The sequence below is a fragment of the Hetaerina americana genome, unplaced genomic scaffold (genome assembly GCF_022747635.1).
Source record: "Hetaerina americana unplaced genomic scaffold, ioHetAmer1.1.p SCAF_16, whole genome shotgun sequence".
NCBI classification, from domain to species: Eukaryota; Metazoa; Arthropoda; class Insecta; order Odonata; family Calopterygidae; genus Hetaerina; species Hetaerina americana.
In genome coordinates, this window is record NW_027286719.1 from 11,267,726 (window position 1) to 11,281,282 (window position 13,557).

The following is a 13,557-nucleotide window of genomic DNA, read 5'->3' on the forward strand; positions in this document are numbered from 1 at the left end:
TAAATATCTACAGTCTGTGTGTTGGTTTTCATTCATTGTCCAAGGCATTAATGAAAATTTCAGGCTACCTATAATAAAAGGCTGTCATAAGTTTAATGTATGTGCAAAAATAAACCCTCATCCTGAGTAGGCAATCCCAGGGTTGGTTTAACAAGCCCTATATGTTTCCTTTTTCTCTGCTATTTAGACATATCATCATTGTTATGCATGTGTGACATCCCAAACAAATTTGTATTGCTAATAATTTTTCTACTGCATCTTTTCCCCCCATCATCCTACCCATTATTATTTTCAGAAGACATCTTCATTATTTAATTCCTTGTCCATTAGATCATCCTTCAGTTGTAGTGGCAGGCTCTTAATTTATGGAAATTATCAGTTATTGTTATTAATATATTATTGTGAATTATTAAAATTGTATTTTTCCTCAGTAATTCAATCCATAGAACGTCATGTATCTATTATCAAACGCGATAAAAGTTTTAAAGTCTGTAGTGCATGGTTTGAAAATATATGGTATGGGACCACTCCTTATAGAAAATTAAAATTATCTCATTTTGCAACACTCATTCATTCTATTCTACCAAAGTTGTGTATATCTTTTCCAGATCTCACATTCCTAGCAAGAAATACTGAGCAGTAGGATGTCTTCCTGATGTATTCATTTGTTTTGGTAGGAAGTCTTAGTTTGTTATAACCCATTTTCTTTCTCCATCTTTCATTAAATGAATACTGAGAAATAAATTCTGTATTTTTTAATAATAAAAATTTTATCTTGTACCTTATACATAGATATTGTCATGGGCAAGGGATAGTCACAGATGGATTTAATATGTTTTTAAAGTGATGTATCAATTCTTAGAATTGGGACTCAATGCCTCAAAGTGTGATAAAGGGTATAGGTCTGATATAATTAGGTTCAGGTCCTCACTTAAAATATCCTTCAACTCCATCCTGTAGCAACCCTGAATTGAGAATACTAACATCCCATGCACGTAGAAAATATTTGTGACCACACTAGTGATCTGGCAATCAAGGCCATGATTGCTCACTTGTAATAAGAACAATACATTTATTTGTCCGGAGATTTGTTGCATATTCATTCATACACAAATAGAGGACGTCTGATATAAATTTCACAATTTTAGAATGGATACAATATATATATATATACATACCAATACATTATTATAATTACATATTAATTGGTTAAGCCAGAATTGGCTGGAAATACTGGAATTTTGGGGAATGCTGACACCTTCTACATCTACTGAGATTGCAGATGAAACTTTTTTTTTATTTGTAAAATAAATCAGGCTGGACTTATTTATATTGGGTTTTAAGAAGTTATGAAGACAACATTCATTGAAAATCTGAGCTACTTCGGCTGCTCTTTCTGTCAAGCTGTTTTTCCCATTTCCCATTACAAGTCCAACCACAATTACCATAGTCACTACGCAAGGACCTGCACCAACCATTTGTCAGGATACACAATACTGCTCATGGGCCCAAAGCAATGGGCTTAAGGTTACTCGGTAAACTTCCACATGAAATCAAATACTAAACAAAAGTGCCTGTTTTCAAGAAAAAGCTGTTTAACCTTTTAAAAAATAATATGTTCTATTCTGTAAATGAATACCTTGAATTGTCGCAATGCGTCAATTCCGGCTAAAACAATTGATATGTAATTATACTAGTGTATTGGTATGTATATATATATATTGTATCTCTTCTATTGTGAAAATTATATTTGACGTGTCCTATATTTGTGTATGTATGAATATGCGACAAATCTCCGGACAAATAAATGTATTATTATTATTGATGTGTAGCGACAATTCCAGGTATTCATTTACAGAATAGAAGATATTATTTTTTAAAAGGTTAAACAGCTTTTTCTGGAAATCAGGTACTTTTGTTTAGTATTTGATTTCATGGGGAAGTTTATCGAGTAACCTTAAGCCCATTGCTTTGGGCCCATGGGCAGTATTGTGTGTCCTGACAAATGGTTGGTGCAGGTCCTTGCGTAGTGACTATGGTAATTGTGGTTGGACTTGTAATGGGAAATATTACCCTTTTCATGTAAGATGACATTAAATATATATGTATGCAAGGTACTGGTAATAAACCAAGTGTTTTGAAGAGAGGTTTACCTGGTGCATCGCAAGGAGCATTGCTCATGATACGTATAATCCTCTTTTGGATTTTGAAGATTATGCCCACATGGGGAGAGGAACCCCAGAAGAGGATACTAAAAGTAGCAATGCATAATCCTTTTGCTTCACTTTGGAAGATGAATTGTAAATAGACTAACCTGAGCCATTCACATAATGGAATGTAATAGTGTTTTTAGGTTCTCCCTCTGTAATGTTTTGTTTTGTTGTAAAAATTTGCAGTGGGAAGAGTTCGCCTTGTATTTTACTAATCAAAGTGTAGTCTTAATAAAACTTCCTATTTGTCTGCCAATTTGTACATTGTTGTTAAAGCCATAGAAAATATTGAAAAATTATTAGATTTAAATATAAGCCCTAGAAAACCTGGAAATTCCTTGAAATCATATGATACCTTGATATTTTGCGAATGAAATCATCAAATAATAACTGAAATAATAAAAAGATGTTTTGTGTCTTCATACTTTTGCAAAGTATGCATAAAAGATCCACAGGAAAGAAGAACGAAAACATTTTCCATCTTTGCTTGGGGTCACTTTGCCATTAGAATGTAAATTTGAAGTTTATCTGCTTTTGAGACGTAATCCTTAAAGGAGTGGAGAAAAATCTCCTTATACTGAGTAACTCCCAATGTAGTATGGACCTAAAATTCACGTGTAAATTAAATTGGCCATAGATAATCATTAACCTACATATTTCAAACTGAATGATACTCAAGGGTACAAGTACAGCATCTTTACAGATGGTAATGGTAACATGTTTTGAAATAGCACGCATTAACCATCATCTGTGAGCCTTTTTATAGTTTTATGCCACAAGTGCATTTTGAAGCTTTTATCTGCAATATTTTTATTATTTAATAATTTCAGTTGCACTGCAGCACCTTAAAAGCTCTTAAATGAATTAGAACTTCTCCGTGCCAGTGCATTGGTTTTACCTGGAGCTCGAATTGAATCCAAAAAGCATCAATACTCGGGGTCCAATTCCCTTACTCTTCTCTGGTAGAATAGTGAAATTTTCTCCTCTATCCTGCTTTGGATGCAAGTCTGCAGTTGGATAGGGAAAACTCTCTGCTGACCAGAAGGGAAAAGAGAGTGTGAATCCATGGAGGATAGGAAGTTCTTGTTCAAGTGATTCAGCATGTCAGTGAAATCAATCACTAGTACAATTACATATTAATTGGTTAAGCCAGAATTGATGCGTAGCGACAATTCCAGGTATTCATTTACAGAATAGAAGATATTATTTTTTAAAAGGTTAAACAGCTTTTTCTGGAAATCAGGTACTTTTGTTTAGTATTTGATTTCATGGGGAAGTTTATCGAGTAACCTTAAGCCCATTGCTTTGGGCCCATGAGCAGTATTGTGTTCTGACAAATGGTTGGTGCAGGTCCTTGTAAGGTGACTATGGTAATTGTGGTTCGACTTGTACTGGGAAATATTACCCTTTGCTTGTAAGATGACATTAAATATATATGTATGCAAGGTACTGGTAATAAACCAAGTGTTTTGAAGAGAGGTTTACCTGGTGCATCGCAAGGAGCATTGCTCATGATACGTATAATCCTCTTTTGGATTTTGAAGATTATGCCCACATGGGGAGAGGAACCCCAGAAAAGGATACTAAATGTAACACGAGAATAAAATTCACTGTAGTTAATGGATAGACGGACTTGACTTGACACTTATCAAGTTTGACCACTTCATGTGGCAAGTTGCAGCTTTTCCCACTGTTGTATGTAGTCGCTTTTCAAAAATGGGAAGATTCGTTACATCAGCCTCGCCATAGCGATAATAATTAACCTTAATTCAGCATATAACATTATGATATGGCCATAAAAGTTGGCATTACTCTAAGATATGTTCGTTTCCAGTAACTTTCATTGGTGTACAGAAACACCACCATTTGAAATAAAAATATTCCTATAACTTCAATAGATAAAGTTAGCACTTGGGAGTAATGTATAGTTAAGTCAATATGCTTTGTTCTTTAAATAAATATTTAGTGTATTAATAGAGAATGATATTAGATACATGTCTATCAAGATCCCGCATAGAAATGCTTCTCGTTAAATGATGAAAATATAATAATATGCCCTCCCCATGGAACACAATCTTGACAATGAAAATGCTTGTGCGTCTTGATGGTGCTTGATGTAGAGAGGAGGAGAAGAGAGCCAACAAGGAGTGGCAGTAATGTTGAACCAAAAAGTATGAAGAAGCCTAGTTAACCTAGAATAAGTGAGTGATAGAATACTTTTAAAAGCTGCACTAACAAGCTTGGTCATTTTTCATGTCTATATGCCACCAAGCAATCATAGGGAGTAAGAAGTCAGCATGTACAATCAATTGTGTTCCTGGCATAAAAAATTTGATAGTGAAAGGGAATTGGATTGTCACTGTAGGTGAAGGGAGTAGTAAAGTAGGAGACTATAGTTTAGAAACTCGAATGATCCGAGGGGATAAGGCAATAGAGATCTATTGGAGACTGGATTTCATCAGAATGAACACTTGGCTAAACACTTAAGTAGGCATAGGTATACATGTGAAATGCCTAGGGAGTCATATAGGCGTAGGAAGAGAATATGACACATGAGGATGGCTTAGGTCAAGGCACACTTGATGTAAAGATAGAAAGGGCATTAATGTAATTGATTTAAAATTAGGTGTATACAACATTTCGATGAGTATACTTATAGGTTTTGGAAAACTTCAGAGGAAGAGTTTTTATGGATCATTTCATAACATTCATAAGGGAAGAATCTGGCTAGAAGATTTCATCACATCAGTGCTAGTTCCCATCCCAAAAAAAGGAAAAGCAACATATATGAGGACCACAGAACAAATTTGATTTTGACTATAGCTCAATTGTTTCTCAGGATCATCAAGAAAAGAATGGAGGAGCAGGGAAAATGAATACTTCAGAGGATGATCAGTTTGGGCTCAAAGAGGGTAGCGGTACGTGTGATTTAATAGCAGTATTGAGGTCATGTATACATATAAATTAAAAAATACAATCAAATATAACACATATTATTTGTATGTTGTGTAGGTTTCGAGAAGGCATTTGATAGAAACAATTGGGTAGAATCAATGAATGCATGGCAAAAAATAGGAGTAGATTTGATGAACAAGAGACTTGTGTGCCACCTCCACGAGTCTCACCACTTGGGTGTGAGTGGTGCATGGAGTTGGGTTAGGGAAAGGGCTTAATCTGGGGTGTCCATTATCACTTTGTTGGAGGGAGGAATTGGTTAGATTTGAGGAGGATATCCTCTCCTGAACAAAAAACTCCATACACTCTCTAACCTTCCTCACCACACCCCCTTTCAATTTGTACCACCTACTTCCCTGGCATGGAGTCTCTAAGATCCATCCTAAGAAACCTTTACCCCGTCCTCAAGAACCATAATTTCACTACCAACTGTTTTCACAAATGTCCCTCTGATACTTTCAAACAATCAGAAATCCTCAAGTCAAGCAATCCATTTATTAAATCCCTACCCCATCCCAAAGCCACTCCCATGCCCAGCCGCAAACCTAAATGCAAAACATGTTCTATTTTTAAAGCCCATCCATCTCCCACCTGCTTTCCAAATCTCTCCCACCCATCTCTTCCTCCTCTTACACATACAGCAATGAAAGAAAACACATCAATCAAAGCAGTTAAAAAGTATGTATCAAGTAAAATACCTGGCAAGTGCTTCGAGATCGAGCAGCTAAAGGTATCTAGAGGCACCTATACCTCTTTTCGTGTATCTGTTGGTGAAGACTTAAAAGATGTCGTGGAAAGTCCCGACTTTAGGCCGAAACATGTTTGTGTCAGTAGGTTTTTTTTCTGAAGGCCCGCCTGACCTCTGCAAAGGGTTAGTCAAAGTTAGGCAGCCTTTAACAATCGCACAAGTTAATATTCAGTGCCTTAGGAACAAAGTAAACCTGCTGGAAGTGGCTATAAATGAGTGTGAACCAGACATTTTGTGTATTACTGAGCATTGGTTAAAATATGAAGAACTAATGGTTATTTCACTCTCAAATTACTCCCTAGTGTCGTCATTCTGCCGGGCCACGTATAAAAATGGAGGTGTGGCCAGATTTGTGCATAGTAGAATAAAGGGGACTATTAACTCAGCTGACGTGCCTGTGAAGGAAGAAAAAACTTTTGAATGTGCAGTGTGTTTCCATGAAACTCCAGTGGGATTGCTCGTGCTCATCTCCATCTACAGATCACCAACTGGTGATTTTCATTCATTCATTAAAAAACTGGACCAACTCTTTTGCTCCTTATATGCAAGCAACCGGATACTCGTGCTGAACGGCGATCTCAACTGTAATCTCTTAGTTGACTCCCCTCACAGATCCAAATTGTTGAATCTGTTCAAAACTTACGGCATGGAATGTTTTAACAATAATCCTACCAGAGTCACTCCCACATCTGCCACCCTAATTGATTACGCTGTGACCAACCTTAACCATGTAAAAGTAGTTACAACTGTTAGTGACCTAGGTATAACAGACCATTGCATGGTGAAAATAAGTATCGATACTAACCAACCAATGGATAGTCCAAATGATAAAACTTACCCAAGGTGGTCTCTCACTCATGGAAATATGCAGCATTTTCTGCTCCTTCTACAGTCCCAAAACTGGAACAATGTCTATGACCTTAAGTCAGTAGACGAAGGTTTCAATTACTTTTATTCAATTTTCAAACACAATTTTGAATTGTGTTTCCCAGTAACACATCATAAAATATTTCATAGAACAAAATGTAAGCCATGGCTAACTGATGAGATCCGTTACTACTCAACTATCCTTAAAAAACTTGCTATCTCCAGTAAAAGTTCAAATAATCATGAACAAAGGTTACTCTATAAGTAATTTCAAAAGTATTACCGTAACTGATTTCTACCACGAAAAGAACCTATAATGATAATAAGTTACTTAATTCCAATAATAATTCCAAAACTGCATGGGAAATAATTAATGACTGTAGAGGTAAGAAAAATCCACAACTTACTCTCCCAAAACTTTGTAACCCTGAAAATAACACTGCCATTAGCTATTCATCTCTAGCTAATAAATTTAACAAATACTACGTATCAGCTCCTTGCCTAACTACTTCTCCAGCCAATGTGCTTTTTGCAAATGCACCATCGTCAATGCTTGCCAAGCCCTGTTCTTAAACCAATCTAAAAACTATTGTCTCCTCACTCAGAAACAAATCCAGTACTGGCCCATATAAAATTCCTGGTAAAGTTGTTCATCATTGTTTTGAAGCCATAAAAGCACCCCTTTTATTTTTAATTAATGAATCTTTGATACATGGGATTTTCCCATCCCAATTAAAAGAATCAAAAGTAGTGCCCATTTATAAAAACCATGGCTGTGTAAATGATTTGAATAACTACAGACCAATAGCCGTCCAAAATACATTTGCTGAAATATTTGAAAAAGCCATGTATATGTAAATAGCACCTTATCTCGAAAAAAACTTCCTACTTTCAAATTCTCAGCATGGATGTAGATCTGAAAGGTCTACCACAACTGCCATATGTCAGGCAATCGACAGCATACTTAATTCATTAGATGCTAAATGCAAAACTCTTGGAATGTTTTTTGACTTGTCAAAGGCTTTTGATAATGTAAACCACAATAGACTACTAATTAAACTCAATAGAATAGGAATTAGAGGAATTCCTTTAAACTGGATGAAGTCCTATATTCATAATCGCACTCAGAAAGTAGTGTTATCAGTTGATGGGTCAAAATATTCATCCGAAGCATACCAAGTTAACAAAGGTGTTCCACAAGGCTCAACCCTTGGGCCACTCCTCTTTCTGATTTACATCAATGACCTACCTAACCGCTTACCAAATAATGATGGAATAATACCAGTGTTGTACGCTGACGACACTAATGTAAAAAAACAACACAAACATATCCCAGCCTTCTGGAAAAATCTAAGTCTGTCACACTTGCAATAAACAAGTGGTGTACAGACAACCTTCTAGGCTTAAATGTAAATAAAAGTAAAATAGTATACTTTACACACAATAAGAACGTGTCAGATGATCTGCTGGTAAAAATCAATGACCTATCAATTGAGCGTGTGACAGAATGCGAATTTCTAGGTATTTCTCTATGTGCAAATATTTCTTGGAATACTCATGTAAAAGCCCTTCAACACAAGCTCAGTTCAACTTGCTACTTATTAAGACGCCTGTATGAAACTACAAGTAAAACTGTACTACTCAATTTGTACTATGGGGAAATTTATTCAAATATAACCTACAGTATAATATTATGGGGATCAGCTGCTATTTCTCAAACCATCTTTAAAATGCAAAAGAAAGCTATTAGAATCATCACCGGGAAACCTCACAATGCTCCATCAAGGCCTATTTTCCGTGAATTAAATTTGCTACCACTCCCATGCATCTACATTATGTTTTTAATTCTATATATAAAAAATAACATCGGCAACTATTCTCTTAACTCTGCCTATCATCATCACTACACCAGAGGAAGGAATGACTTCCATTATGGGAATATAAGAACTAAAGCATTGAAATTAGGACCCAATGAAATGGGCATCAGATTATTTAACAAACTACCCAAAAGTATCAAGGATACAAAGGGAACTGCTGCATTCAGGCATAAATAAAAAAGATATCTACAGCGCAATAGGTTTTACTCGGTTGATGAATATCTCAACAATATTCCCGACCAGTAAGTTCATACTTTTAGTTTCTAGCAATGGTAATGGTCTGATTCATGTTTGTGATCAATGAGCATCATTTCTTTTATGTATCTTAATTGAGTCTGTGTCTTAGCTCCTTTTTGACGTGCCTTATATCATGTACATACTTCACCCACCTGGTATTTTTGTATTGTGATCTCTGGGCAAATAAAAAGTAATAATAATAATAATGTGTGCGTACATGGTTTATATAAAAAGTATCGGGAAAAGTAGTATATTTCAGATATGGCTACAATGCCTCAATATTCAAAGTACATCCCTTGAGCATCGATACACTTGTGCCAGTGGCTTTTCTACGACTCGAAGGATCTCTGTTAGGTGGATTTCGGAAGGGCCTTAAGGGTATGCGTGCAAGTTTCTTTGATGGCACTTAGGGTCCCATGATGATGTCCTTTGAGGGAGGATTTCACTTTTAGGAATAGAAAATAGTCTACTGCTGCCAAGCCGGCACTATAAAGGGGTTAAGAAATCATCACGATGCCATTACAGAAGGTATTTGCAAGCAGACACTAGACTCTATTCATGGTGGTCCATCAAATCCTTTGGGACGAGTTCAGCACAGATCTTTCACGTAGCCAAATTTACAGTGATAATGGTGTGCACTGTAATGTTATCAATGCCAATATGATATGCAATCATGTGCACACTTAACCAATGGTCTGAATTCAACACGTTATGCACATGCTAGGAAAAACTGTTATCGATACTTCTTATACAAACCTTGTACATAGACAAACACATCACAAAGTGAAACCTTGATTTCTTTTTCCTGATTTATTAGTATGCACAGCTGTTCATATCTGTCAAAACCTTAAGTTTACTGCCTGAAAGTAAGAATTTACCCAAATATCTTACTACTCATCAATGTGAGCCAATTTTAAACACTTTTTTTCCCATATTTCATCATTTGGTAGAAGTATTTCTTTATGTGATGTGCATTTGTTCATTACAATTAGTTTTGGCTAATAAATGGAGTATTTAATCAAATTTTGAAATGATCTTCAGGCTAATTTGCTGTCACCATTATGTCATATTCTGTTTTTTCATCAGAAGTAGAAAACTGCAAGAGAAAAATCCAGACCTTGTATCTTTAAGTCACAAAAATAAGATATCTCTCATATATATTTGCATAGCGGTTTTAAGATGCAGAGAAGTGCTAAAAATATAAAACAGCGGGATAAGTATTGATGCAAAGAGAGGGCCTATTTCCCCATAGCTAAAGATCACTTTATAAACATTGGTAGTTAACTTACATAGATGTATCTCTCAGAAAACTTATCACCAACCACAGTTATCAACCTGTATAACAAATGATGGCATTGACCACCTAATACTAAGCTACACAGGGCAAGAAATTCATGTATCAGGGTAGTGGACCATATAGTTACTTTTCCTGTGCTGCCATATTTCTGGTACCAAGGCAAAAATGCATTTTATTTTATCGTGTGGTATCAAAGGCATCACCAAGAAATAAATTGGAACTTATTAATAAGTAGCAGCATTTTCTACCCATTTTGTTACCATTATCCGCTTGTCAACATAATGGAATGTGGTTTTCAATTATATTTTGATGAAATTCAAATTTACTCGTGGCTCACAGAAACAAGCCCTAGGTTTCCTCATGCATGGAAACCATCTCTCTTGCAGCCAAAAAAAGTGTCCGGTCAAACATATAATTTGACCCTTCAAGACAAGTGGAATGATCTCATTTTCTCCTTCAGCTTTAGAAAGCATATGCCTCTAGGTCATAATTTCAACCATTTATGCAATAGTAGAATGATTCTTTTAGCAGTAAAGTCAAGGGGGAAAACATCTAAACGCCGCTTACATTCAATAGGCAACTGATTGTATCATATTTTTTTGGACATGGAATTAGTTTCTAACCACATTATTTGACAGATGGTAGCAGACTAAATTAAACTGCATATATTTTTAAAGCAATTTACTCAGCCAGGTAATTATTATTGAGTTTCAGTCAGATTTTATTAAATGCAGCATAAGTACTACATAATGTATTTTTGTGACCATGGAAATTTTCACATAAACACCATAAAAAATGACCTAACTATTGCATGAAAAATTCTATTTGACCTTCAGAGATATTCAACATTTTTTTGACAGCTAGAAGTGCTGATAACTGAAAATTTATTAATTTATTGACTTCATTTCATGTCCTGTGCAGACTTTAACCCACAAAGTCAACATATTCATCCATAATATGTAGGCATCCCGGGTGGCTTCACCCTTCTGGTGGAGTCAATCTTAAACACACAGCTTGAAAATAACTAACAATAAGAACTGTTATATTCCCAGTATGAAAGAGGCACTTTTTCACCAACTTTATTCTGTTGAGATAACTTTTGACCTAATATCCCATTAAACAACATTGAATCTATTAAATAATTTCTTTCTTACCAATTCTGGTTTACAAGCTGGCTGTGCATGATGGAACATTTCACAGCTTACATACCAAGGTGCTGGATACTTTCCCAATAATCAAAATACTCTTATTTTAGAGCATACATTGTTTTTACTCATTTGCCTTTTTATCCCACAAGGAGTCGGGCAAACATACAGTTCACTGCATTGATAATGACAAGTAAAAAAGGATATATAACCTAATGCCATTATCATAGATTATTCCAAATGATAATGCAATGCAATTAAAAACAATGACACAAATTGGTAACAAATTCAATTACACATTCAAATTTACCAAATTCACTCAATAATAATGATTAATAAAAATTGGGCTTCCATTTTTCAACTTATTTATGGGAAAATACAGTACTTTAATTTCCTGACCAAGAAAAACATTAACACTTTCTTGTCAATGCATCTATTTACATGAAATAACATGATATTCTGCATTGTTAAAATATGAACACAGCAGCACTCGAAGACATTTTAGCACCTATTCATAACAAATTCTATCACTTGTGAAAAAATAGCAACTTCAGAAATCTATATTCTCTTCTATTATATATATTCATCATGGCTTCAATGATTGTGTCCTGGAGTCCCAGAGCTAAAATTCCTCCGGTGGCCACACATCATTTAGGCACATTCCTAGTTGAGAGTTCACTACTGCTCTTTGAGTCACCCATTTTTTCGTTAAGAGCAACACTATTTTTCTCCCGCTGGAAAAAGATTCTTGCACTGCTTAAACTATAATACAGCAAATCAAATTCCTGCAAGAAATAAGATAATAAAATACTTCATGCTATAGCTAATGAAATCACAAGTTGCACGCTAAAAATATGCATCTATTTCCAGGAATCAGTAACTTATAAAAACAGTGAACCCTCAAATACAAATTGAATGGACAACTCTTTCATTCTTTAATGCATACTTGGAATTAAAATAAGTACATGTGCCTAGGTTATTTTACAGAGATAAATCTAATCAAGTTAGCTAATGGGAAAAAATCTTCATTAAAAACATGAAATGTATAGAGGCAACATCAAATATGCGTCCAATTCAACAAAGTGTCACAAATAAATAATTAAAATATATAACAATGATAAACCAATTTGAAAGAAAACAGGATATCTAGAATTGAGGGCTCAAAATGCTTGATACTCTAAAGAAATGAATATGAGAATAAGACTGGCGTGGCAGTAAATCTAACATAACTTACTTGAATCAATTATTGAAGCTTTGTAAAATATGTCCAAAATGCATAAAAAATTATTAAAGAAGAATTAAATTTGCAAACTTTTTAAAGGAATTGGTATGATAAAGTCCCATAAACATTTAATGGTTTTCCAAGTTCTCTCCATTAAACACACATTACCCAAATGCTACTGTACATAGAAACGTGAAATTTGACTTTGAGTATGATGAAATTGCCTAAGTCTACCTGCTGATATAAATCCAGTCTTTTAGCAGTCAATGTCATTGTCTGTTGCAGTTTCTCATCATCTTTTGAAGATGAATCTTTCTGCTTAGAGAGTGCAGCCTTATCCTTTAAATACTTCTCCCTCACTGACTGAAACCAGTGCAAAGAATCGAATTCTGAGTTCAAGTCAATCAGCTTGAGTATATATGCAACCCCTGAAATGGAAAATATAATAAGTGACAAAATATTCCATAGGAGTGCTGCATAATATTTTCCTTAGCATGCAATAAAAATAATCCATATACATATACAGAAGGAAAAGTCTTTTTGATCTTAAAAGAGCATTTGAGCTTTTCAACAGCTCTTTGGGATGACATTTTCTACAGCCACGAATTGCTTTAATTTCAAATCATGACTTTCAAAACACCCTTCTCATTTTTTTCCTAAATTTAATTTTCTATGAACGGAGTTAGTGTTTTCATAGCAAATAAAGAGTAACATTATTTGAGATATGACTTATATACAGGATAAACTTCTGGTGATCAACATTTTTCTGAGCCTAACATAATTATTTAACATTTAACCACTGACATTATTACTTAGAGAGTAAAAATCACAGAACATATTCCATTTATTGCAGTCGCTTAGTATTGTAAACTACCTAAATGGCATTTGCTTCAAGAAAATTATTTAAAATATTGAGAATAAAATATTTTATTCATGCATTACAACTTCGAAAACCCTTCATTTGTAAATTCATAATTTTAAAAAACTAAACACTTATGA

The 13,557-nt window shown here is 34.7% G+C and overlaps 1 protein-coding gene across 2 annotated transcripts in view; it reads right to left on the bottom strand.

Moving 5' to 3' along the window:
• Positions 1–10,938: 10,938 nt before the first annotated feature.
• SWIP (strumpellin and WASH-interacting protein) overlaps positions 10,939–13,557 on the bottom strand; it is a 31,022-nt gene continuing 28,403 nt past the window's right edge. The window contains exons 18-19 of one of the 2 annotated variants that reach the window (XM_071584099.1): positions 12,793–12,986; positions 10,939–12,121 (exon numbers count right to left, since the gene is read on the bottom strand). In XM_071584099.1, coding sequence (XP_071440200.1) covers positions 11,984–12,121; positions 12,793–12,986 — 332 coding nt within the window. In that variant the 3' untranslated portion in view covers positions 10,939–11,983. The remainder of the gene's footprint in view (positions 12,122–12,792; positions 12,987–13,557) is intronic. The other variant, XR_011700590.1, reaches the window with a different exon arrangement.